Source organism: Penaeus chinensis, chromosome 18 (assembly GCF_019202785.1).
Source record: "Penaeus chinensis breed Huanghai No. 1 chromosome 18, ASM1920278v2, whole genome shotgun sequence".
Classification (NCBI taxonomy): Eukaryota; Metazoa; Arthropoda; class Malacostraca; order Decapoda; family Penaeidae; genus Penaeus; species Penaeus chinensis.
Window position 1 is genome coordinate 6,137,783 of NC_061836.1, and position 27,795 is coordinate 6,165,577.

Consider the following 27,795-nt stretch of genomic DNA (forward strand, 5'->3'; position numbering starts at 1 on the left):
TCCTCATGATTGCCGGGCAGTGTGGCATGACATGGACATGCCATAATTTAAGAATGATTGAGTAAGGGGATACTGGAGTTAAAAGTCAAAGATAATGAAAATGCAGTTTAAATGACCATTAGATGGCAACGATGGACAACAGCCATGTTAAGACATGTTGTACCGCACTGAGGTAAACTTGGGCCTGTACTCTTGACAATATGGGTTATTTTCAGGCACTTTGTCTCTCAAGCCTTGAAAATTTTAGCTCCCATATGTTAATATTAGAGTGTAAGAGGAAGTGCAGGAGTGTAGCATTCATCAATTACCCGTTACTAGTCAGAGGGTCGGGTCACCTTATGTGTCATCATTTTCATCACTCATAATGCACTTTGTCAATGCCTTCTGCTTATTCTTTCTTGCTTTTTCATGGGGTATAATGCCTAAAGGGGTAAAGTAACTAAGAAGCAATTCTTATGTAAACTGAGAGTTTCTAACAAGAGGAGATGGGAGGAAATATGACATGATAAGTTGCAAGTGAGAGTAGGTCTTGGTGTGCATTACCACATTGATGGACTTGGTAACCTGTATAAAAGTCGTGGACCTGAGACCAAACACAATGGAAATAAGATGCATAAAAGTCTGAAATGGCTGTTACTTAAAAATGCATTTTTGTAATAAAAATGTATGTCATACAGCCATTATTACTTAAGTCTTACCTGAAACTTTGATAAAATGTTGATGGTATGGAGGTTAATGAATTAGCACTAATTACTCTCATTGTTCAAACTAGTTTGTTCCAAGCTCCCATAGTTTACTCATGACAATAACTGACATTGTAAAGTGGGTGTGCAAAATCCAAAATCAAGCATGGAATAATCACATCTTGCTCAATTACATACACTCCATACCTCATTCTCGCAACAGCCCTTAGGACTTATTCACAAAAACCATCCGACTGTGTTGAGAATAAGCATTATGAAGCATCAAGTCTGCTTCTGCAAACAGTTGATCCAGGAAGAAGCTGTATGCAAGACCCAACCTCCTTGTGCCCAAGCAGAATGCAGTAAATTTTCACCCATTAATAAATAGGTCAAAAGTGGTCAGTCACTTAAGTAAAAGAGATAGCTGAATGGAATGAAAAGAAGCCTAAACTCACTCATTTTATATCCCTACCTCCCACTTATGGAACTGTCCCACTAGATGGAGAGAACCCCCCTATTGTTCAGGTTACACAACAAAGGTACTGAATCGCTTACAAATTTATTTTGGGTTGTACAAAAACAATACACAGCAATCTTAAAACAAAAAAGTTATTGATATTGCTAAAAAATAACTTCTATCACATAAAATGCGGAAAATGTTTAAAAAAATGCAAACTCAATGGCATAAACCACCTCATAAATGCCTTTTTCACATATACTAACTTTACATTAAGGCAGTCGTTGCTGGTGATAAAGCATTATCCAATTGAGCTTCAATTTCAAAACATATCCTTTGACACACCTGAAATATCACAGTGCTTGTAATGTTAGTATTCAAATGCCTAACACAGTATTGTTTACAGAAACATGCCATTTCTCATGGAACATGTAGTCTTTTTGTTGTTGTTGTAGAGGTAAAACTGGACGGTTGTGTTTGTTTTCCAATGTAACATTTAAACTAATAAACAAGTGGTGCATAAAATGAAAGCCATAATGAAAAAATGAGTAAAAGTAAAATATGTAAACATTGAAATTGCCTGATCAGCTATTAGGACAATCAGAGGCAAAATCAAGACTGAAGAAATCCTTTTTCATACGACTTCCTAGCTTCCAATAAGTGTCATCTTCCTTGATATGATTTCCGTGAATACTGTGACAGTGTCTGAGACAAGTTCATCGAGTATTTCACTTGCAACTTGTACTTTCACTGATGCTTCATCCTCATCATACTGTGTCCAGCTAGATTCCTCTGCTTGCAGCTCCCGTACCAAAACCTAGAAAATAAAGATTTTTTTTTTCTTTCCTTTTCTTTTTCTTTTAGACTAAATCAAACAGACTATAGGAGGAGGATAACACATGATAAAGATGCAAAAATAATGATTAATCATGAAAAATAATACATTTATTATGAGATGGAAAATTATTGAGAAGGTCAGGAGGAGTTATACTGTGTTTGTAGATCTAGTGAAAGATTTTGATAGGGTGCCAAGAGAGGAGTGCAACAGCGTGTAAGATGTGCAATAGGTATGGTGGATGGTTTCAAGGTGGAGGTTGGATTGAACCAAGGATCAGCTCTGATGGATAGGTTGACAGATGAGATCAAGCAGTGGTGTTTTGATAGAATGTGATGTTTGCACATATAGTGATTTTTAAGTGAGAGTAAGCAGCATGTTGAGAAGAGCCTCGAGTGGTGGATGCATGCACTGGATGGAAGTGGAATGGAAGTCAGCAGGAGCTAGAAAGCACACATGTATAAAGATGGAGGAGGGACAGAGGCAGAATGGTGCAGTTGCAAGGATTAGATCCAGTTAAGGTGGATGAATTTTGATACTTTGCCTCTGTGCTTCAAAGAAATTTAACCAATTACAGACAGGTCACATGCAGCAACATAAGAACCACTTGGTCTGTGGGGTACACCTGTACACATGATGATGCGCCAGAGCACATGGAGCAGGACATTCTGCTTGATGTAGCAGACTCCAGCGCCCAGTGTCTGGCCGTTGCCAGAAATCACCAGAGTTTATCACACTCAGGGATTTCTGTTACCCGGCGGTGATGGGTTAAAGGGTGGTAAAGTAGTGAAGAAGGAGTGTGGTGAAGAAGACTGAGTAATATGATCAGTGATAGAAAGGTATCTGTAAGCCTGAAAGGTAATGTTCACAAGATAGTAGTTAGATGAGCTCTGCTGAATGGCTTAGAAGATGAAACTGTTACAATTTTTGTTGAGAGTAACTAGGACTCACAAGATTAAAAATTAGTATATTAACCCATTTTTGCCGGGCCACGCCCTGTGGCGTCATAACAAACCGCTCAATCTGTGGAGTGCGGCTGTACGCCAAAGTGCAACGAACCAGGTGTTTGGCTTGATGTAGCAAACTCCTTTGTTCAAAGTCAGCTCGTTGCCATTAATCTCCAGAGCGTAGAGTTTTTCATTTATTTTCTTCACCCAACGGAAATGGGTTAAAGGAACAACACAAGTAAGTTAGATTGTAGAGAAAGTGAGTTCTTTTGGCATGTAAAGAAGAGTGATGCAGTGTTTGTTTGGAAAAAGATGCTGAGGATGGAACTGACGAGCAGAAGAGGAAGACCAATGGGAAGTTTATGGATGCGATGAAGAAAGATATGCTAGCAGTTGGTGTAACAGAAAAAGATGCAGAGGACAGGGCAACATGAACATGAATGACTAATGTGGGCATACCAAAAAATGAAGAGATGAAAAAACACTAATGTTAATACTAATGCTAATAATAGGAAGAAGAATGACGATGATTGATGATGATTGATGATTGATGATGACGATGACGATGACGATGACGATGACGATGACGATGACGATGACGATGATGACGATGACGATGACGATGACAATGACGATGACAACGATGATGAATGATAGAAATAACCATAAGAACAACAATAATAATAATAAAATAATGGTACAGTAATAGAAATCACAAGCAAGGGACCTAAGATTAATGGATACAATTTAAAGCTGCCTTCACAAACAAGAATTCCCATACCAAACTCTTAACTACAAAATGCCAGCTCTGGCAAGAAAGGGAAAGCAAGACATTGAAATGCAAGCACTATTCAATAAGTCACATCAAAAGAAAAGAATCTCACATGATCTTTTCCTATACACAAGCTTTGTTGCAACATTTCTTGCAGTTGGTCAATAGGAACCAAAACTTACTAACAAGTATGCATGTATTTATATATACATACATAAAAATAGATGAGACAGGCAGACCACAACATTCACTCCATTCAATAACAAATATCCTATATTTCCACATGACTCTACTCCATCAGTGCATGGTATTCTCTCTCTCTTTTAAACTCAACTCCAAAGAAATAAATACAGTACAGTATATGTAAATACTACTCCTTGCATGGTGAATACTGCAACCACTATTATGTATTCATATTCTGTTACTAAGGCTCAATATATACTATTTTTAAGCTTAACACTGAGCACTTTATGGAGAGTTCTGAGTCCAATGACAAATGTGCCAACGATGCTTCTAAGAAAATGAGAATGAATTGTACAGCAACAAACAGTACCTTTCTACAAATTAAACTATTTTGATGTTTGTTATTCCAAACCCTAGAATACATGTTTCAAAGAAACAACCAAAAAACAAGTCTTGAAAATAATTCAATGATGGTAAACAAAATCAGTATGTAAATCTGCCTATCAATAGGTAGATATCAATGAAATGGAGAAAAAAAAAAAAAAAGCTAAAGGTTATCAGAGGCACTAATAACTGTGCAGGTCTACCAAGGCCTATTTACTTTCTTATCCACTACATTTTTTTCCAAACCCCACATCTGAACATACAATTCATCAGCTGTCAACATATGAACAAGGGTGTAATTAGAAAATTGCATATAATATAAAGGAGAAACATGTATTCCCAGGTGCGGCTCATTTGTCACTGTTGCCTTCAAAGAGTATATGAAAAGTTCAATATATACACATCCATAAGAAACATCTCAAAAGCAAATACCAACAAACCAAGCATTGTAGAAACTACCAAGTAAAATACAAGGGCCACTTAGAAGGACCTTTCAAAAGGATTTTCTCATTCCAGGTCTTTGATTTTCAAGAAAAAAATATAAATACAGTCTCACCTAGGTTTCTGTGCAGGTTTCAAGTTCAAAACCATTAAAGCTATAGAAAGATGAGCAAACATTTGAAAGATAACAAAGAAATCTCGAGATCTGGTAAACACAGCATTCCATGTATCTTAAAATATAGACGTACACTATATTTCCTGGAAAGTATGCAAAAAGGGGGAAGAGATGCAGATGCTGAATAAAATTTCCAAAAATATCATACATTAACTTTTTTCTTCACATTTAATTACTTATGCTCACAGCAAAACTTCTTTAATTAAAGATCCAGAAAAGTATACAGTGTCTTCTTTACACACTGCTGTGTGGGACTGTATATACTTTGTATAAAAAAAAAAAAAAAAAAAATTACAAAGCCCTACTAGATTCTATCAATTATGTGTGTAAAACACTAAATCTACTTTAATTACACTTTTTTAATCATCATAAGATTTTGCTCATTTTTCTAGTGTCCAAGAAATTATCTTTTAAAACTTACACAATGTATTTGCATACCAGTTATAATGCTTTAGACTGCTTCAAGGGAGTATGTCTCCATCCATGTTGCCATAATCCCACTCAAAATAAAACCAAGTATCACCAAACAAACAAGTAATCAAAGTCAGAAAACAAACAAACTACATCTAAATCATAATGCAAAATTATGGACTCTCTGGACATTACCTTGTACACATCAAGTTAATTAAATTCAAAAACACAAACAGGAACAAATGAAAGAAAAGCAAAGAAACGAAAAATGGGAAGGAAAAAAATACCCTAAGAATAAAACACAAACAAAAACAAGAACAAATTTCCTAATGTTACCTGGTCCTCAAGAAAAAAGAAAGGAAAAGAAAAGCAATATTCTTACAAGGCCTTTCCACTTGAAACTATTGCCTGGTCCATATGTACAAATGAAGAAAAATATCACAAGAATACTCTGCCCTTCAAAATGTTACTTGTTCTACGATAAAGAGAGAGAAAAATTACACTTATAGCAAAAGAAAAAAATATTGCTTATGATGAAAACATTACCTGGTCCACAAGAAATAAGAATAAAAATAAAATATAAACCTAGCCTGGTCTACAAAAGAAAAATAAATAAATATATATTTTTTTTAAATAATAAAAATTTTTTTCAGTCATAGAAATAATAAAATGATAAATATAAAAGTAAATAAGTAACCTTGATACCCCAAAATCAAAATGCCAAACCCAACAAACCAAAGGGCTTACCTGATCCACAAGGTCCCTGTGCTTCCTCGCCCATCGCATCATCAACGACTCTTTCTTGGATGAGGGACTCCACCCAAACAGTACTTTAACCTTCTCTTCTGTGTGAGTATACAAAGAGGGCTTGGAACTTGTGCGAACAGCTAAGAGAATCTTCGTGGGTGGGAAAGGCTGCTTTATCCACGGTGGGGGCACGGGGGTGTGCTGGTGCTGGTACGCCTCGCTGACGATCTCTCGCGTCAGGCTGAACAGCAGCTGTCTGAAGATCTTGGCGCTTCCTTCCTCCTCTTCTTCAGAACTGTCTTCATTTTGGCTGTGGAGGAAGAGATATTCAGGATGCACTTATTAGGAAAGGAATACCCACTGTAAATATCTGTTTATCAATGCAATCTGCTAAATCATTAGGTAACCAAGTGGCTGAAATGTAACATTTGGGTCAACTGACTTATATATCAATTTGTTAAAATTAAATACACATAAATGCAACAAAAATATACTAGTAAAAAGGAACTGAAAAGGATAGACATGGATATATATGCAACTTTTTGCAGGAAGTAATTTTTTAATATCCCACTCAACTAATCAATATATATATATATATATATATATATATATATATATATATATATATATATATATACATATGCATCTATTACACCTAAGGATCCCAAATCCTCAAGCTGGTCTTAGGATATAAGATGAAGTTGTACATCTGATTGTCTTATAGCACATACAGAGTGTATTTATAAATATCTAAATGTATACACGGTAAAAAGACAATGATACACCAGGATCTAACTTACAAAACCCAATAGTATGATCTGTGGAGGGAGAATATTCAAAAGGAAAAGATCTAGGGTTTGGCTAGATGAACTATCCCTCATAGTATAGGAATTAATACTCATTACTCACTACATTTCATTCCCAAAAAGATAGAGGTGAAAAACATAACTGAGGGATTGGATCAAACAAAGAAGCACCTAAATGAGGAATCGGGTAATGGGGGATCTTGCCGAACAGTACTAGATATGTTAGTTTTAAAGCAAGAAGGTTGCAGGAAAAAAAGGCCACATTTTTTTCACTGGCCTTCCACAGCAAAGAGTAAAACACATTTGTTGTCATTTTGCCATGATTTGGGCAAATATGACTTTATGGTTAAAGAAATCAAATTATGGTATCTGGATATTTGCTAATCTAAAACTCAGTCACACATTTGTAATAATATTAAACTTTGTGAGTCAAAGCCAACTCATGCAAATACAAAGCTAAAAGCTTTTTTGTAGCATCCTGAAGCCCTAAACACTTTAGTTATTGTTAACCCATTGGATCCAGATGCTTCACTGCCAAAATACAGGCATTAGGCTTAGTTGAGCAATGTTATTTTCTCTTATTCTGCATAAATGTTTTTAGCATTTTTTTTTTTTTTTTTTGCCATTTCCCAATGTCTATGTTTGTCACTTGATTTATCCAGATGGTAATAGACTATTTTCCTTGCACATAACTAAGTGTAGTAATAATGAAAATAAGTAACATTTTGTTATTTGTGCCTATTTCTCTTCCAGGTTCTCTTCCAGGTATGGCTCACGAATCATAAAGTCCATACTTGTTTATCAAGGGAAATAATGCAAAAGCCTCTTCCTAAACACCAAATGAGTCAAATCACCCTCCATGAGATTTGTGCACTTGTGGCGAGTCATTCCTGTCACCTCGATCTTTAGAAGTTCAACGTCACCCCAACTCGCAGCCAAATTTTTGCTTGACAGCACCCCAAGACAAACTGATTTAACCCTCAAATGATGGTTTTAGAAATCTCTCAGCATCACTGACTCCAATGATTTCTGGCAACAATCCTGCTCTCTCGACACATTGTAGCACGTCACCACACATATATCCTTACCCGGCAAATCAAGCTGTTTGTTATGACGGCTATACACATGGTCCGGCAGTACCACTCTCAATCTCACTCTCACTCTCACTCTATTTCTCTTTTGGGTATATTTATATCACCTCTACCTTCACCACATAAAGAAATAATATCAAAGAAAAATACATGAAAAATTAAGACATGAACCTTACCTTAATGGAGGTGAAGTTGTTATGAATGATTCAGGAGGTTCTACAAGGGAAGGGTCAAGACCCCTTTCCCAGGATTCATGCAGGCAATCAAGGGCATCTTTCACTAGGTTCATCACCTCCTCCTTGCGGCTTGGCACAACGTGGAAGATCTCTGTGGCTAATTTTCTCAAATCTGCTTTGCTCAATCGATGAGGAACACTGTCAATAGGAGGAGTGGATTATTAAATATTAATTAAATAGTTCTGTGCATTAGAGGTTGAACTCATGAAAAAAATAGCCCCTGGCAAAACTATATGCAAACACCCCTATAACACAAAATGAAAAAAATGAGTCATACATAAGTAGAGGGCAGAGGAATAATCTAAGGAAAGGATTTCCACATATCAGTTACAATTCAACCATAAAAGTGAGATGAGGTATCCCTCTCTCACTTGTGCTGTATGAGATTTCCCTTGTAATGTATAACAGTTTGGAATTAAATTTCCCTTACATTATGTAACTTTCTTATTTGTTACCCTTGTTATGAATTAATTAAACAGCTGAGACTGCTGGTATGATTGCTGGTCTTAAGCATGCTGGCCTTCAATAAACAGACATTGTGGAATCAACTGGTGTTGACACAAGTATATTAGATGGTTTCATGAGGATGGAGATAGCCTTTAAGTTTTACACTGGGAGAGGTTGTGGACTTAGTATCTATAGTTCCTTCCTCAAGAACCTTTTTAACACAGATGCGCACAAAGCATTTGCTAACACAAACTAATTCTAGTATTTCTTAGCTTTGGTACCCATCCTACATATGCCAAAAATATCTTGCATCACAAAATGCACTGAAAATCCTATATGATAAGAGATGAGGACACATTCTCCCTATTCAAAGTTTAACAACTGATATATACAGGGGATCCCTGTCCTCAATATGGATGAGAAAAATACAACGGTTAACAATTCAACAAATATTCTGTATATATGTATATGTATGTACACATGTATGTATGTAGATTAGTACAAGTACATAAATACATACATGTAGATGAGTGCACATGTACATATATACAAGATATTCTTCATTTACCAAGCTATAAACACAAAAAAACATATAACCACCACAAGAATACCTGATGGTATTAACAGGACTTGGAGTCTTGATGGGTTCTTCATCACCACGAGGGGTTGCCACCGAGTATGCAGGTGGCATGGTGGGTGAAGTTGATGGTGAAACGGAAGACAGAGAGGGTGGACTTGTGGAGGTTGGAGGAGTGTACGGCGGGGGCGGCTTGTTGGGGACTTCTCGGATGACTAAGCCAGGAAATTGTTCCTGCAGGCGCTGCAGCTCCTCAAGACGAGCAATCTGGAACAGCTTCTTAATAAATGCTCAATGAAGGCATATCGGCAGATCTTGTCAATTTCAATTCTTAAAACTTAAAAGAACACTGGGATACTGAATGCCTATGTGAAACCCTACCTCTGCAGCAATCCGCTCCTCCTCCGCTTTCAATTGCTGCTGTTTCTTGCGATTGTCCGCCGAGGTCCAGAAGTCGTCATCAAACCAGTTCCCTTCAATCCCTTCCACTGAGAACTCAGTGTCATCTCCATCTAACTGCCCCAGCTTATCATCAAGATCGAGATCAGGGGTTGCAGCTATGTTCAACAATTTGTTGGTTAGTGCTGCCTATAAACAGACAGAAAATACTGCTGTTACTAAGAAAGTTTTCCTGATGCAGTAAGATGCTAATACTTATTAGCAATTACTTCTATAATCTACAAAAACACCTAAAGTTTCTCTCATACAGGTATTATTCATAAATAACACAAAGAAATCCTAATAGCATCAGACAATTACAGCAAGAGTATTAGTAAACAATGTGTAACATTCTACACAGGAATTAATCTAAGAAAGCTTTTAGCTTACCGGATCAATTGCAAAGTTATCACCTTCCATTTCCTTTGTTGCAGATTGGAAAAGAATCACACATTTCTTATGAGCTTAACTAAGTGCTTTTAATCTTTTTTTTTCTTTTTTTTTCTAACAACTTTTATACCATATCTATATACAAAACATAATCTCTTCTACACAAAACATATGATACCAAGACTAATTATGATCTACCACAGAATACTTCCTAATGATACACATCTACAAAGGCAACAAACCTGACAGACATTACATATGCAATATGCTCACCAACAAATCATCTCAACATCGAACTAAGAACACAAAATGTGAAGAATAAAACCTCAAAGTCTTCACACCCAAACTTAAACTGAGCAATCCAACAAAAAGATAGAAGCATCGACCACAACAGACTAAAATCTTTCCAGTGACTTACCATATCCAGGGTGTTGCCTTGGGCCTTCCTGGGACTGTGTGTGGGAGACACCATTTCTTCCTGTTCTTGCTGTGAAGTCTTATCAAATGGTGTAGACTTTTCAGGCAATCTGTTATCCAAGCCGACACTAACTTTGGTTGGCGAGGCTGCAAAACAAAGGAATAAAATGTGACACTTTTCTTACTAATGGAGAGAAACATTTCTCTTTAGCCAGTGAAAAGGAATAAACACCCATAAATACAAAATTTCAAAGGAAATTAACAAGTCTCCCCTTATTCTGAAAAGCCACACAATAATTTTGCATTTACAACTTCCCATATGACTGAAGTACTACTAATAATCACAGTACACATAAAATGTGTCTTCCTGTCTATATTCTTTATTTCCACACAATAAATTCAACAATTTCCTGTTCAGAATACTTGATATCAACTAAAAAGACAAAAAAATAATTACAACCCAAAACCTCTTCCCTTATTCTTTCCATAAACAAGACTAATGATTTCACATATCCATTTTTATTGTTTTATGCCAAAAAGTGAATTTCTATATAGTATCACATGTTTTATCTCTGTGCTTCTTATAGTCATACTGATCACATAAACCATATATGCATTCGGTACTCCTCTATGAAATGCTGAAACGCCACACAGCAGTTTGAAACTAAGAAACGTTAATATTCTATTTAGTCTTCAAGAAATGTCTTTTCATATTAATGTGTGAAGGAGAGAAATTATTCATAAAGACAATGCATCCAACTACAAGTGATTCAGTAACATCTGCTGTGAGTGTAGCCCACTAGGCCTGTGAAAAGAAACGAGCTGAAAGTGCAGTACTCTACAGCATCTTCTGCAAATGCTAGCAGATGACAGTGGTTATGGTGGTGGTGGCTTTGACAGTTCCAGTGATCACAGCAAGCAATCAACCAGTCATTCATATCATTTTGTCTCTAACCTTGCTAACACTGCTACTGTATCTGCCTCAGTCACCTTCATTTTCAGTATCTTCACCACCACAACCACCACTGTCAATGCTTCTTCCTGCACCATCTCCTAACAAAAGCACAGTTTAAGAATATGCCGAGTTGGTGATTGTAAAGAGATGAATCCTAAACAGTGAGCACTGCACCATTTATTCATATACATTTTTGTTCTATTTTTTACATTTGTGCTCACCCATTTACATTATTCTTACTTTTTTTTACAATCATTAAATGCTAAATGAAAAAAGTTGACTATCACAATACTTTTGTTTTAAAACAATGTTTTGGATATGAAATCAAAGTAAAATATCCCTAACTGTCAATATGAACACTGACCAAAAAAAATCATATAAATATGAAGTGTCACCCAGCAACTCTATGAAAAGCGTCTTTCTTGCATGGAAAGCATAATAACTTTTCATCTTGGGACGCTCACCTGGTGTAGAAGATGCTGGAGAAAGGACATCCGGGCTTAAATCAAATGTTAACTGAGGAGTTAACACCAGTTCATTTTGCCGAGGAGAGGTCACAGATGGGGAGCGAGGAGATGTGTTGCCTTCTGCAATCAAGTCACTCACTCGCTTCAGAATCTGAGACTTGCTACTGGATACAGAGGAGGTGGGAGGATCTTCTGGCTGAGTTGCAGGGGCTCCTTTATTCTTGCTTTCATCATCCAGGTGAGGGGGCTGCACTTCTGTTTTCGTCTTGGGGACACTCCCTTCACCTACAAAACTTACTGAAGGCTCCTCTCTAGCAACCTTTACATCAGAAATGTCTGAACTTGTGTTTCTTTCCTTCAAAATGGAAGTGAAGAGCTGAGAGGTTTCCTTCATCATAGATGCCAACAGATTATTGGAAATGTCATCAACCAGTCGCTGAGTTCTTAGGGAATGGGCCTGACCATCATCCTCTTCCAATGGATGTACATCCTCTACAGAATCAATCTTTTGAAGAGCTTTTGACAAATTTTCATTATCCTTCTCTGAAGAAGCATCTTTGCTGGAGGCAACAAAATCCAGTGGTTGAGAACCAGAATGATCCTCCTCTTGCTTCTTGTCTGCATACTGGAGAGCAAATGCATCCTCTCTTGAATCAGCAAAATGACCACTTGCCTCACGTCCACCTTCTTCATATTGTTCTACTATTTCCTCACCAATACTGCCTTCCAAACTTGTATCTTTATCTTGTTCTGATGAGTCATAACCTTCCTGAGACCCCAAATCTGGGGTTGGTATGAAAATCTCTAATTTTTTCTCAGCTTCAGCTAAGACATTTGGTAATTGACTGTCAACAAGCTCTTTTTTCTCTGACTTTGATTCTTGTTGAGCACATTCCACATCAATCTGGTCTTCTTCCTCCTGCTTACCATTGTCTATCTTGTTCAAGTCTATTACTCTGCTCTCCTCTTTACTTTTATCCTGTTCATTCTGTGATGCTAAACCACTAATTTCACTTAAAATACTGTCATCATCATCCTTTGGTCCTGAATCTTGTTTCTTGGGACTCTGTACAATGGTTTCAGTGCTGGAGGCCTGAGATGGAGTGTGATCTGTGTCTTGGCTAGAGTCATGAGATAAAGATTTATGTGGGGAAGGAGAAGCATTTTCAATGGAATGTTCAGTTGTGGTTGTCTCTTCATCAAAACTATAATCCTCTGAGATAGATGATGTACGTGAAACCCTAGATGCATCAGCATCTTCAAGTGCACTCTGTTGATCTTGTGCTGTTGGATCCAGTACATCTTGAGTTTTCTCTGGCTGCTTCTCAATTATTTCATTTTGTACAGGTGTGGGAGTGCTTTCAGGCAATAGACTCTTTGCCTGGGGCTTCTGTGATTCTAACTCTCTAGGTAATACTGAGCTAGATGCCTTGATAATCTCTTCTTTTGACTTTGAGGAAGACTTTTCAGACTGTTCAGACTTTGCACCCTCTGAGAGAATGGAGGTTTCAGAGATATCTGATCTATCAGGGCTGGTTAAAATGGATTCTGACTGCCTTGACTTTTTGGTCTCTGCAACCTGTGGCTTTTTAATAAGAGGCCTGACCATGGATGCTTGCTGGAGCTCTTTTGATTCCTTTTCAAGTTCCATGCGAGCTTGTTGGATATAAGAATCGTAAGCTGAGATCTGCTGCCTCAGAGCATGTTCTTGAGAAGCAAGACGTTCCCTCCTCAGCCTGCGTTTCTCTCTCCGCAGACGGTCAGCTTCTGCTCGTCTGGAGGCCAGTTGTTCCTTGAGAGCCAAGAGTTTTCCCTCCCCATCAGAAATATCTGATGCGGTTTCTGTTTGTGAAAGAGTGAATGAGTCATCTGATTCACTTGAGTAGCGTCTGTGGTGCCTGTGGGGCGAGCGTGGCGACAGTGGTACCCTGATAGGGAGGGGCAGAGCCTTTGCAGACGAAAGTTTTTGACTGGAAGACCTTCCTTCCCCTGACTTGGTTTCACTCACATGGTTTGACTCATTTCCTGATCGTGAGGAGGTAGATGCTGCTTGGCTTTTGGATTCTCTGGACACCTCCTCAGAAACAGGAGTGTCTGTCCTACTACGACTCGGTATCTCTGAAACTACTGAGCTAGTTTTTATGGTGCTTTGACCCTCTGCAGATTTGGAAGTTTTCTCATTTCCTTCAGATTTTACAGAACTAGGTCTGTCTGTGCTTTTTGAATTACTATCGCTCACTAGTGTCCTAATGCTACTTGCTTTATCACTGGACTTAGAAGTTTTTGAATCAGCTGAAGACTGGGGGGTTGATTTGCTTTCTGTTGACTTGGAGTACTTAGCAGCCGACACATTTTCTATATCCTCACTCACATGTGAGGTCTGAATCTCACTTGCTATGGTTCGAGCCGATGAGCTTCGAGCACTACCTGCTAATCTTGCACTAACAATTTCTTCACTCGATGGTAATTTTTTAGCACCAGATAACTCTAGAGGAATAGATAATTTACTCCTCAAACTAGGTCCATCATGCTCTGACACAGAAGAAGTAGCATCACTATGACACACAGATTCTGTTCCTCCTTCCTCTGGCACTGAGCTTTGGCTGTCATGGGCAGATGCATCAACACTCTCTTCAGGAACAGAGCTCCCTGTCGATGACAAATTGTCTTGAACCAGCGTGGCCAGAGGAGAGGAGGAAGTTGGACTCTTCTCTCTCTTATCCCTTGACCTCCTGCTTCCAATTTCACCCTTTCTTTTCACTTTGCCTGGGTCCTTGTCCTGGCTCTTTAGTCTGAAGATCTCCTTTTCTTCCTGGAGCAGCTGTTGGTGCAAGAGGTCCACCTCAGTTGCCCGGCGCTTTTCCTGCAGGCGCATTGAACTTATTCTTTTGCGTTCTTCCGAGTGTGAACGCCGCTTCTCCCTCCCTCCTCCATCTGAGGGGCTGCTGGACCCTGCATCCTTGCCCTTTAGGGACAAATGCAATGATATATCATCTTGACTCTCACTTGATGAAGATATGTTGACCTCCATCATTCTGGGAGTCAAACGAGGTGAGGTTGGATTTGGCGACTGACCTCTGGAGGTAGTCACATATCCTCTGGCACCAACTGCTGCTGCACCATTTGTGGTAGCAAGGAGATGATAATGTTGCAAAAGTAACAACCTCCTTTGTTGCGCAGCAAGATTCTGTGTCTCAATCAAGCGCCGCAGGTGTGCCCTTTGCTCCCGCAGCTGTAGTAGGACAGCTCGTTGCTTTTTCCGTAGCCCTGGACCTCCTTCAGATTGCAAGGCAGCTAACTTCCATCTTGCTTCTTCTATTAGAGACTGTTCCTATGATTAAAACAAAACATCAATGCAATGTTACCCAAGTTATAATTTATCAATTGTGAAACAATATAAAAGTTTTTTTTTTTTTTTTTTTTTTTTTAAGTGACATGCATACTTTAAGATACCAAAGGAAATGTAGTCCATGGTCATAAAACAATAATTAGTAAGAGAATGTAGACCATATACCTAAAACATCACATTACAAACAAAATAAACAATCTGAAGACTGGAACAATTACACAACACAAATGACATAAACAATCTTACTTGTAATTTTAGAAGCGCCTTTTGGTGCTGGTGCCGTAGTTCTTCTTCTTTCTGCATAGACTCCATCATGTTTAGAGTCATTCCTAGCGCACTACTGCTCCCTCCAGTTAACATCCCACTGGGTAATCCACCACCAGCTGTGTAGTCCATCTGGTCCATGGCTGTCAGAATGTTGGCTGAGGTGACGACTATGGACAAGTCACCATTGTAATCTCTTACTCTCTTGCTCTGAGAGGGAATGGCTGATGAGGAAGATGAACCATCACTGCCAGATTCCACCTCAAATGATTCTGAATAGGCATCAGACTTTTCCTTTGACTCATTCTGAACTGATTCTGAGCGTGACTTTGAAGTGGTGGGGGATGAAGATTTTGTCCTGGATGTCGAGACTGATTCCTTGCTGTGCATAGAAGTTCTGATACTCTCCTGTACTTGACTACTTTCACTTTTTGAAGGTTCCTTGCTATACACCTCTGACAATGATGTTGCAGATTTTGATGGTAGTGACTCTTTCATGGTAGAAATTAAACCACTGCTAACATTAGTACTTGTTCCAGCAATATCTTCAATTAATTCCTGAGAACCACTTCCTGACCCAGGAGTTTCCTCTGTAATATGAGTAGAATGTCTATCTCCATAAGAGGACTGTATTGTATCATCTTTTTGGGATATTCTTGTACTAACTAAGGCTTCTGACACTGATTTTGTCTCCTTCAATCTGTTACTTTGCACATCACTTTCCACTTCCTCAGTCACTGACCTATCTTGAGTAGTAGTAGTACCTGCAAGGCCCTCCTCTTCTTGGACAGAGGACTCAGACTGGGCTGTTTTTCTGGGGCCAACAGTTGGTATGCTCCTTTCTGTACTAATTTGCTCTGACACAGATGATCTTCTGCTTGACTCAGCTGCTGACAAAACCTGTTCCTCTACTGAATATTTTGTACTTGTTGAGTGAATACTAGAAGGTAAATCTTCTGCCACAGAACTTTTAGACCTATCAACACTTGCATCACTTATCCTTTCTGAAACTGAAGATGACTTATGACTCTTGTTGGAAGTTGATCTATTAGAAGAGCACTTCTCACTACGAGACCCTCTAGATCGTGACCTGTCACCAGAAGACCCAGTGAAAGAACTTGAATAATGATGAGAGTCCTTCATGGAAGATGAAACAGATCCCTGACTGAAAATTACAGCACTAGATTCTAGTCCTGAACCAGCACCCCCTCTGGCAGGTCTCAGCCTCTCCCACTGAGAGATTGTTGCACCAACTGCAGCTACAGCAGCAGCAGCAATCACATCTGGCTGAGAACCAGTTGCCTGAGGAGGAGCCATATGAGTGGTACTTGACAAAATCTGCTCTGCTCGTGCACGCACTTCCCTTTCTAACTGAGTGAGGCGATCTTTTGCCTCCTTCTCCATCCTCTCCACACTGAGTAGGGCCTCTTGATGCCGCTTCTGGTCTTCTCTAATTCTCCTGTCCTCCTCTGCTTTTCTTCTCTTGTCTTCTTCCTGCCTTTTCTTTTCTTCTTCTTTTTTCTTTTCCTCTTCCTTCCTTCTCTGCTCCTCTGCTAATCTTTCCTGATGTTCAAGAGCTAATGACTGTGAGTAAGCTATGGCTTCTTGGCTGCTTTTGGATAGTATCCGGAACTGTTCTGCATCACGGAGCTGACTCAAAGCTTCTCCTACTGTGTCTTGATACATAAGCTCTGCATTCAGCCTCAGCCTCAGGCTAGCAGGGGCAAAGTGGGGTCCCTTGCCCAATAACTGATGTGGAGCTCGTACATCATCATCACCTACAGAGGAATATGGGGTTTCCTGAACCCCAGAAGACCCCAATATTTCCCCTTCTTCAAGGTCTGAAGGATAGCGTCTCTCACTTTCCCTGGAAGACACTTTAGACTCTGTGTGAACAGTGGCATAACGTGATTCTTCATCTAAAGGGCCTTCCTCTATACTTACTTCATGCTTTTCTGATCTATTCCGCATGGACTTTAAAGCTTTTGATGTCTCAGCATTAACATACTTTACTACTGGTGAAGGTGCTTTAGGCTTCATTGCTACAGCTCCTTCATTAATTTCTGTATTCTTTACACTAGCATCTGCATTACTTAACAGCAAGGTCTTTTCACCTGAAAAAGTTTTCTTCAAGTCTACAAATGTGTTTTTGTCTGGCTCTCTTATCAGTTTCTGGTTCTTCTGGTCTTTTGTTTTTTCTTTTCTCTTCTTCTCATATCTTATAACATCAAGATTTGTCTGAGTTTCTTTTTCTTGTACATTATGTGTTTCCCTCTTGTCAACATCAGATATTGGTCCTTCTGTTAGTGTAGCATTCAACTCAGTGTTATCCAAAGCCTCAATATTTTCCTTGTCACTGTCATTATTCTCAATCATTTTCTGGGGGTGATGACTGTGTTCTCCCTCTGCCACTAACTGCCCTAAAGTCTCTTGTTCCCTGCCTCTGCTGTCAATGAAGTTGTCAATATTACCAGTCTCACTTAAAACAATGTATGGCTTGATCCACTCTGGTAAATCCGTTTTCTTAAAGATGTAGGGGGCATCTCTCTTGGGTATCAAGCTCTTGTTTTCTAACTCCAGTTTGATTTTCCTCCAGTCTACCTCATTGCATTCATCACTTGAAGAAAATTCACCTCTATTAGGCTGGTCTGTCTTTAAATTGTGTTTCTTAAAGAACTTATTTTGCACTGGGCTGGTATGTTGCACGCTGTTGCCTATTCTAATTGTCTGACTCACCATTGCAATTTTCTTTACAGGTCTTCCAAACTTTTTCCCCAATATAGCACTCGTAACCTTTCGTACACAATAGCCCCTATAGACTGATTGAATGCATAGAGCAGCTTTCTCCATCATGTTTTTCCTTCCATAAGAATGTGGCTCTGGTGCCCCTGGGATCGTTTGAGGATTGTATCCTATATACTGGAATGCTGATGAACCACTTGGGACCTCTTGCACCATTTGGCCTTTTACTGATGGAATGTTATTTCCTGGCAAGGAAAGAAGAGTGTTCACCTTTGGCTGAGCGAATGAAGTGCCTGCAGGAGGCCTGACAATATTACCTCCTGACAGTTGTAAAGTTGGTATCTCTGGTGGTAATAAATCAGGTATGTCTTCCTTTTCCGTTGCAATCAATCTGGGTGACGGAGTCTGCTTCCGACTCTGCTGCTCCTGCCTTAATCTATGATGAATCATCTGAGGCGTCAGAGATGCTTGGGTATTTTTTTCTATGGGGTCATTATGTTTAGTGTTAGTTGTCTGAGTAAGAACGTGATCCACCCTTCCTTGCGTTCTTGAGGCATTCTGAGGAAGCATGGCAGTCATTCTTGCTATCAGTTCATCCACTGAGAGTGTCTGTATCTGGGAGTAGGAGAGAGTTTCCCTTGGAGGAATTTCCTTCACTCCACTTCTTGAGATTTTTGATTGATGTAAAGGAACATTGTCTGGTTCCCCTTCCCTCTTTTGACAGGTATTTAAACGCAGATTTTCCTCTTCTTTTTCAATTCTACTTGTAAGCTTTTGCGCCATTTGACCTAGAGACAGTACACGCGGTTTTGGTCGAAAGTCAAAGCTTGAGGTACTGGATTGTGATTCACTGCTTTTCATCTCACTGTCTGAGGAACTTAAGGATACAGAGGATGATGAAGAGATACTTTCAAGGGAAATACTGGAAGATCTGACCTGTCTCTCACATTCCTCAAGGGTTCTACTTACAATTTCACTTATGCTGTCACTATCACTCAAAGACACTGTTCTCTTTTTTCTTCTCTTTTTCCCCTCTTTCTTGGTCTTTTTGGTATGTGCAACTTTCACACCTTCAATTTTTTCCCCACTAGGTTCACTTATTTTTTCAATTCTTCCCTTCTTAGTAGAATTTTCATCTTTAGACTTAGCAGTCACTTGTACTGGATCAACGGCATTTTGGACTTCTGGGTTAAGGCTTGGGCTCTGGACAGCGTCATGGTGGCAATCACTTGGACAGCCCCACTGAGGATTCTCAATATGAGCATCACCCTGAAAAATACGAGAAGAAATCAATCACTCATGTACATTCCGAAGCAAATAAGAAAAAAGAAAATCCATATACATCTATAAATCCATATAGCTACAACAAAAAAACCTGAATCAGAAACAAAGACATTTCTTTAACTGTAAATATTCATACTGAATATTTAAGCATGATACTATAAGCATATTAATCCAATTATGAATAACTACTCTTCACAGCACCTTTGAAAAAGCATCTTGGTTCTTCTCACGTTCAGGACCACTTTGCTTCTTGCCAGTCTGTGCTAATTCCTTAGTCTTCTGAGCCAGTTCCTTAAAATATGTGGAACACTCATTATAATACACAATTCTTTCTCATGGAAATGAAGGTGACATGCAAGATTCAGTAGCACTAAAAAAAAGTGAAGCATCATATTGCATTTGATATTACACATATACACACACTACACTGGAAGATAAACCCATGAAAATTTAGAGCAGCAACTTGACTCTCAGCCTTACTTTTAATCTCTCCTCCTTTTTAATCTTTTCTAACTGTCTTTGGGTCTTCATTTCCTTCAAACTCTTCATTCTTTCTGATCGCTTGCTTTCCATATACTTTTGGATTTCTTCTGGCTTGTAACTGCGCACTCTTGGTGGAGTTTTGGGTGGGGCCGGTTCCCTCTCTGCTTCATCTGTCCACAAAAAATTAAGGCATTATGGTGTGTCAATTTCTCTTCTTTTTTCTAGATGTACTAGATTCTAATATATATCAAATACATTCAAAAGATAAAAAAAATATTTACATTTACATGGCTGATTATATGGTTTCTCTTTAACTTTTCTAGTGACAACCATGAACTTAAAACCATTAATACTTAATACAACAAAGCAAATGCCTAAAAATTAACATAAAAGTACTTCCTCAGGTACCATACCTTAATTTTCACAAACATTTTGACACAACACAATAAGCCTACATGTATCCTCCTACAAGTTATGGTCAACTGTTATTACACCATACCTTTCTGGCTGGCAAATCTTTGCCGTGATTTTGGGGGTTGTGTTTCATCACGAGAGGATGCTGAAAGATCTCTCTTGTTCCTACTTTCTCTTGTGGATTCTCTCTCATGTTTTTCTTCTTCTCCTTTGTCCTTCTGATCTTCATCCTGATGTGCTTGTGGCAGGGGCCCATAACGCTCCCTGGCTAAACGTTCTCCAACTCGCCAACTTCTGGTTGTTATAGCTGAGGTAAAAGATGGACTAAGTCAATATCTTAAGTCCAAACTGAAGGATTCTGCTTTATGACTTTCAAAAACAAAAGTGTACAGACATGCATTTCTTGTTACCCAATATCAACTGTGTTAATCTAGATTAATTACTCATTACACAATACTGTGAAGAAATTAAAAAAAAAAAAAAATCAAAGAATAAAAAATAAAAACCAAAATAAAACCTTTACCATTTTCCTCAATCTTTCCAGCAGACTTTCTTTTCATTCTTATGGCACTTCTCTCGGGGACCTCCTCCCCGCCCTCTGCATGACTAGACTCATCATCTATGCCCATGTGATACCTCTGATCCTCCCTGGCTGAGTCTTGACTTGGCAAGTCATCACAAGTATTTGAGCACTGAGTTGGGGAATGTTCCGATGGACGGCCCGGTGAAATGGTCTGCGAGGCCTGCTGCAACTCTGAGGGAGGTTGTTGAAGTGGTTCACTGTGCTGCTCAGGCCCCTCACCATAGTCACTGCGGACATCTTCTCGACTTCTTTGGGCATCATTGTCAAGAATGTTATTTCCTTTCCTCTCTGTGTTATTACGACTGGAGCCACCTGAATAAAAGCCATCTTCACTTGGAATGTTCTGGGATCTGCTAGGTACTTTTGAGACATCTTCCCAAACTGCTGAGGGGACCTTACCTGCAAGGGAGTCAAAATCTGTAATTTGATTGAATTTACTTTGCATACATTTTTTTTTCTTTTTTCTATACACAGGTGTTACTTTGTCTTTTCTCTATCTCAAATCTGCAATCAATGACAATTTCTTGATATTTCACACAATCAGGTATACTAATATCATACTTGCAAAATTATAGAATAGTCATAAAAGTAATTATATATAAGATTATTAATAAATCACAACAAAATAGTGCACAAAATAGTAACATTGTACAACTGAATAACCAACAATAACAACAAAATTTACTGGATTTCTGATAAGTACTATGCAGGGTTATATTTGTTGCATCTCTGCTCCTACTTCTGTGCTGATACTGAAATGGATTCGTTCCTCCTGTTGAGAGAAAATTTACGTTTTAAAATGGTAATCTACTAGGAGACTTTTAACAGGCAAGAAAAACAACTCCAAAACTAAGTTTGAAGATATCAATAGTAAGATCTCAAGACAGTGCATCAATTAATTTTTTCACTCTCTTACAAGTTACGTAACACACCTCCACGGGAAAATTCATACCTATAAATCTACTGTTATGTTCCTCTTCTGACACTTCCTCCCACTTTGGAACACCCCGCCTTAAAAGCTGCGAGACGTATTCACGGCGTCCTTCGTCCATATCTTTTTGCAAGTCTTCGACCCGTCTTTGTCTTTCCTTCTTGGGTTGTTCCATGTCCTTCCTCGCTCTGGATCTGGAAGTTTTCTCGTTTGGTCTCTCATAGTCCTCTCCTCCTCCTTTTGGCAATTTAGGAAGAGTGACGTTGACAAAGTTGAACTTCACTTTTGGAGAGGGAGGAGAAGAGTCATCGTCGTGAGGCACATCGTTCAGCACTCGACCTCTGACCTCACGGACGGGCTGTAGGTCAAGGTCATCTAGGAGATTGGATTTTGTTCTTGAAGTAACCCAGCTGGAATAAGCCATGTCCTGCTGCTGCATTCATGGGACCTAGCGAAGACATCGGGGTACTCTTGCATTCATCTGTAAAATTAGCATGAATTAGCGTTTCTCTCCAAGAGAGGATAGGTGAGTGTTAGGTAGTGGCAATGTGAAAGTGAAAATATAAAAGCAAAACAAATCCTCCTCATCATCATCATCATCATCATCATCATCATCATCATCATCATCATCATCATCATCATCATCATCATCATCATCATCATCATCATCAAATCAAATTTAAAATCCCTAGCATTCTCTCTCCCTTCTCATACTTTAAATATGCTAATTATTTTTTACTATTGGTTTTGTTGGATTTTTCAAGGGTGAAAGATAGAGAAAAAATGACAATGTAGATTATTTAGAGAGCAGAAAGAAAAAAAATGATAATGATTTTCCAAGAGGTAACATATATATATATATATATATATATATATATATATATATATATATATATATATATATATATATATATATACTGTGAATGAAAATTAATATTTCCATAAAACAAGTTACATAATGTAAGTTTTCATGGTACATCTCTATTCAAACTGTGTAATTTTGATAAAGGATATCAAAAATAAAAATACAAAAAATATTGTGCACTGAGGAATTATCCAAGTATAAAACTATAAGAATCACATTTATTGGTGATGGGTGAAGAAAACTAAAAAAAAAAACCTCTACGCTCTGGCGATCAATGGCAATGCGTTGACCTTGAGCGTGGGAGTTCGGCACATCAAGCCGAATCATCGCCTCGTAGCGCCTTGGTGCACCGCCACGGCGTACAGCCGCACGACACATTTCGAGCGGTTTGTTTTCACATCTATAGACGTGACCCATCGTTAAGGGGTTAAATGTTCATTCCTTAAATATTTGATATGTACTACTTTATTATACACAACAAATTCAGGGATAACACTAACTTTAGTAAAATGCTGTATTTTAGTTTAAATTTTATCAATCTTTACAGTATGGATGCACTAAGTTACTATGTGTCTATAAGTTCAGCTCTATCTTGCCCTGCATAGTGAGGTGAACGCATTGTGTCAGTTATTATTGGTATTATCTTCATGACTACGAACTTTTAAAGTTACCCATCTGTAAGTAAAATATATAAAACAAAACCGGTAGACTGACCACATATTACGGCATTCTTCTCATCTATAACTTTATCATGAAGATCAAATATAACTTACCGTGTCCCTGTCTGCAGAGTATAGCTAGAATACAGTAAGATTTTTGTGCAAGAGGGCAAAATACTAGTGTGATACTGTGCACTAATCATTTATTTCTGGCGCAGTTTAAATATCTTAAATCTACGCAACAAACTGACAATATCATTGGTATTACTGGTTTCCTGTAACTATAACAACTATGAACCCTAGTCATTGCGAAAAATATAGAAAAGGTATAAATGAGACTGAACATCTTTACAGTACATGAGATGTATTCAACCGGTCTCAATTATATTTTCATCAGAAATACATTTTTTCAAAGCTAGTTAAATACATCTCTTATACTGTGACATTTATTCTCATTCGTACCTTTTCTATTTAACTGTAGCTCAACACCATGCGTCATATGCAGTCCATTGACAAAGCCTCCATTGTATCAGATATATGTGTCTTACATATAGTAATACTTTTGGTATAGGTAAAGTTCTGACTAGCCGTCTTTAAACCGGAAAAAAATATATGCATGTGATAGAGCAAATAAATCTAAGAAACTTATCTTCTATGAACTTCCGTCGCAAATCAGAAATAACGAAGTTATTGGACACGCAAGTGTCACAGAGCCCCAAATGAAAAACTATCTCAATATTTTAAAAATCGCCATCCGATATCCTTTCCTACTTTATGTAAACAAAACAATGATACCGTTTTATTTTGGTTCATTTATTGTAATACTTTCATTTCGTAACTAGAAAAATTCCGCATAAACTTACATGAAGGTTATTTTCTTTCTACATTATAATGTCTGACAATACACGAGTAATACCATCATAAAATCGAGTATTTACAGTAATTATGACATTTCTTACTCTGCGCAAATCGATGTGTCTGGTCCATATTACGGGCAAGAGGGAACTGAAGAATTGCGCGCGATTTTCAAAATCAACAACGTTACCGCATGAACAGCGCACGAAACCTTTTGAAACTTTTATTATATACCACATGCGCGTGACATTTGTCACGAGAGCCAATAGCATTACAGGAAATGCTATAAACCAATCACATGCCATCATTTGCGCCACACGTATGTATAGTGGGCAAGGAGAGCAAATATACCAATCTCTGCTCAAAATGGATCTCAGGTGTGTAGGTTGTGACCCACATTATTATAGAGTTATATCTGATTATTTTGAAAAAAATGATAACGCTATAGAGTTCCTGAGGGCACACGGTGTTTTGCCAAGAGCGGTAAGTTGCCCGCATTGCGATTTACCTTGCAAATATCGTGAAGATCGACATATGTGGTATTGTGGCAGATGGAAAAAAATAGCAAAGACAAAACGGCGTAAAAGTTGCGTTTTCTCGACCAGCGATTACAATGGCACGTTTCTGCAGGGGACACATCTCGAACCTTTTAAAGTAATTTTATTTGTGAATCATTGGCTACAAAAACATTGGGATCACGCACAAATTATTAAATGTATTGGCATTTCTAAGCCAACTAGCGTAGATTGGAGGAGTTTTTGTTCTGAAGTAACCGAATATTGGTTACAAAATCAAAATTCAATAGGAGGTGCTGGTGTAATAGTTGAGATCGACGAGACGCTGCTCGTGCGCCGTAAGTATAATAGGGGCAGACAGTTGAGCCAGGTGTGGGTCTTTGGGGGTATTGAGCGTGTAAGTAAAAAGAAATTCGTTGTGCCATTAGTTGGCACTGACCGCAGTGCAGACACGCTCATACCCCTTATTAAGAAATATATCAAACCAGACAGTGTGATATACAGTGATGGATGGGCTGCTTACCGGAACCTACAACATCATGGTTACAAACATCTGAGTATTAATCATTCTGAGAATTTTGTAGACCCAGACGACCCACAAATACACACACAAAACGTAGAAAGGTTATGGAGGGACCTAAAGGAATGGGTCAAGCGGCCAGGTATTAGGGCCGCTTACATCAACCAATACCTGGCCCGCTATTTATTTATAAAATCAAATCAAACATCTCTGATCCATTCCTTCTTTCTACAAGCGGCAGAGCTGTATCCGCCGCAAGGCGGAAAAGAGAGAAAGATCGACTCGCCTGCCCCAGTCCCTCTAGACCTTTCATCTTCAGAGAGCGAGTGAAATCCGGTAAGAGTTCACGCTTACCTGATTGCTTGTATGCATATAGTCCAAACAAAAACGTAATACAAAACAAATACCATTTTTTCGCGCACCTAAAGACAAATTTCTTCTGAAATAGCGATAATAAATTAATAATGTGTGAAACAGATAAACAAGGACACCATGTATAACGACCAATTATTGACAACTTAGCGATTATGCGGTGTTACAGACTGAGAAATTCTAGCCAATGAAAACTTCAGGCAATGACGTCAGAGTTTTCTGACCAATCAAAAACAGTTTTTCGGAAAGCCCTGCCCTCGCCCATTGAAAACGTTCAGTGTGTATCTGTCCGGTGGCCAAGGAAGTGTAGGTGTGAAAAAAAAAAAAAAAATATAGAAGCCGGCAGAAATGTTTACAAATTGCGAAATACACGTATAACTGGAAATACACGTATAACTGGAAATATTGCTACGCCGAGGACGTGTTATTGTAAAGCTTAATAACGGAGACGGGACGATATAAGGTTAGTAAAATTTAAGTAACGTTTAACGAGAACCGGCGAAATCTACATAGTTATTGCACGAAGTACATTTCAAGTAATAAGCCAATTAATGTAATAAAAATGCATACTTTTAATAGGATAATAATACATGCATTATTAATACAAATTATTTACGATTTGGCTATTGCAACCGACCGCAGTGGGTGTCGTGGCCGCGCGCGACGAAATCAGGCTAAAGCTTTCATAATTCCGCGGGACGAGCAATAAGGCTTGGCTGCGAGGCCTGAAGCCTCGCCACGGCCTCCGAAGTATTTTCGGCTCAGGCAAAGGTCAATAAGTTCCATCTTACATTTTAAGACCAGTATAAGTATTGAACGGTTACCATATTTGACGACAATCATCACTAAAGTTTGCAAGGTGTGTTACAAAAATGTGTAAGTTTTTTGTTTGAGAATAAAATTCACGGAGACTGCGTGTGCCGTTGCGGCACGGTCTCCGTGCGCGACACGTAACTGTCAGTAGCGCTTTTTTTTGTTTCTTTGCTTTGTATTTATTATCGCAGTCAATCAAAATACCGTTGTTATTTGAGGAACTATTAATGAAGCTTGTGTATGAATTTGAAACGGTCATCTGGAAACTTTCGAAACGCATTTTCATATTAAAAAGTTGATTGTGCCAAAACATGGTTTGATTCATTTGTATTGTCCGTCAATCAGGCAAAAAATAATCCTGGATTTAACCGCCGAATTGTATACCGTAATTGCATAGGTGAAACATGGCCACTGTCCCCGTAGAGTTTCAGCAAGCCCGATTTTAAGTTAATTTAGTGTTTTTCTTGTTTTTCTGTGTGTAAATCATGCTAATTACCCTCCCATAATACAGTGCGAAGCCGAATCTTACACATTTGATCAACTTTGCCGTCGGGGAATACAAGTTCCGCTACTCATCAACGAGTCAAATGCGACGGAAAGCAACAGCATAACAGCGTTAAACTACGAGGGGAGATTACACTCCAAAAAAAGTGGTTTCGAAAGTCGGAGGCTGGATGAAACTTAACATTTACCATACTTTTTTCAGGTAGGATTTACCAAATATTTTCCTTTCTTTGTATGAAGATTACACTATAATCTTAATTGTACTCACATAATAATACTCATAAATAATCGCTACCTTTGACAGTTAAACTTTGAGTCTATCAGTAGACAAGAATTAGTTAAAAAATATCTGAGACAATTTTAAACGTTTTTATCAATATCCGATTATTGGATTTTCCTTATAACACACAAAAGGAAACCGTAACTACCTGTTGTCATGAACTTATATAAATTCGAAATCAAGCTCATATCACGTTGGCCTGTAAATAAACACACCTAACTCCACTTTCACTCCACGAACCACTACCAAAAAATACATTTAAAAAAATACTAAAAATCTTTGTTTTTTGCGTGTGAAAGTACCCTGCCGAGAGATAACATTTTACCTCTCTTTCGTCCCTTAACCAACTATCAAAACACACCAAACTATACCAACTAAACCCTTACATTACGAGCACGGCGATCATCCCCATGGAACCGTGCGACAGGCCAGCGACGGAGCAGAAAAGGGGAAAAAGAGAGTCGAAGATTACATGGCCTTCCGCCTCGTCTCCGGATTCAAAA

General features: G+C 38.5%; 1 protein-coding gene across 5 annotated transcripts; it reads right to left on the reverse strand.

Annotated features, from left to right (window-relative positions):
* Positions 1–1,226: 1,226 nt before the first annotated feature.
* Positions 1,227–27,795, reverse strand: LOC125034443 (centrosome-associated protein 350-like). Of its 5 annotated transcripts, none has more exons than XM_047626194.1 (15): positions 27,679–27,795; positions 21,931–22,390; positions 21,682–21,750; positions 20,919–21,377; positions 20,481–20,702; positions 19,979–20,151; positions 19,700–19,789; positions 15,455–19,483; positions 11,857–15,190; positions 10,439–10,584; positions 9,574–9,780; positions 9,227–9,468; positions 8,109–8,306; positions 6,036–6,345; positions 1,227–1,957 (listed from the first exon to the last, which is right to left on the reverse strand). In XM_047626194.1, the coding sequence occupies exons 2-15, from the start codon at positions 22,346–22,348 to the stop codon at positions 1,787–1,789; spliced, it is 10,068 nt and encodes a 3,355-aa protein (XP_047482150.1). In that variant the 5' UTR covers positions 22,349–22,390; positions 27,679–27,795; the 3' UTR covers positions 1,227–1,786. The 5 variants fall into 5 exon arrangements, with proteins under 5 accessions (XP_047482150.1, XP_047482149.1, XP_047482148.1 ...); XM_047626193.1 differs by having other exon boundaries at positions 9,227–9,459; positions 21,664–21,750; XM_047626192.1 differs by having other exon boundaries at positions 21,664–21,750.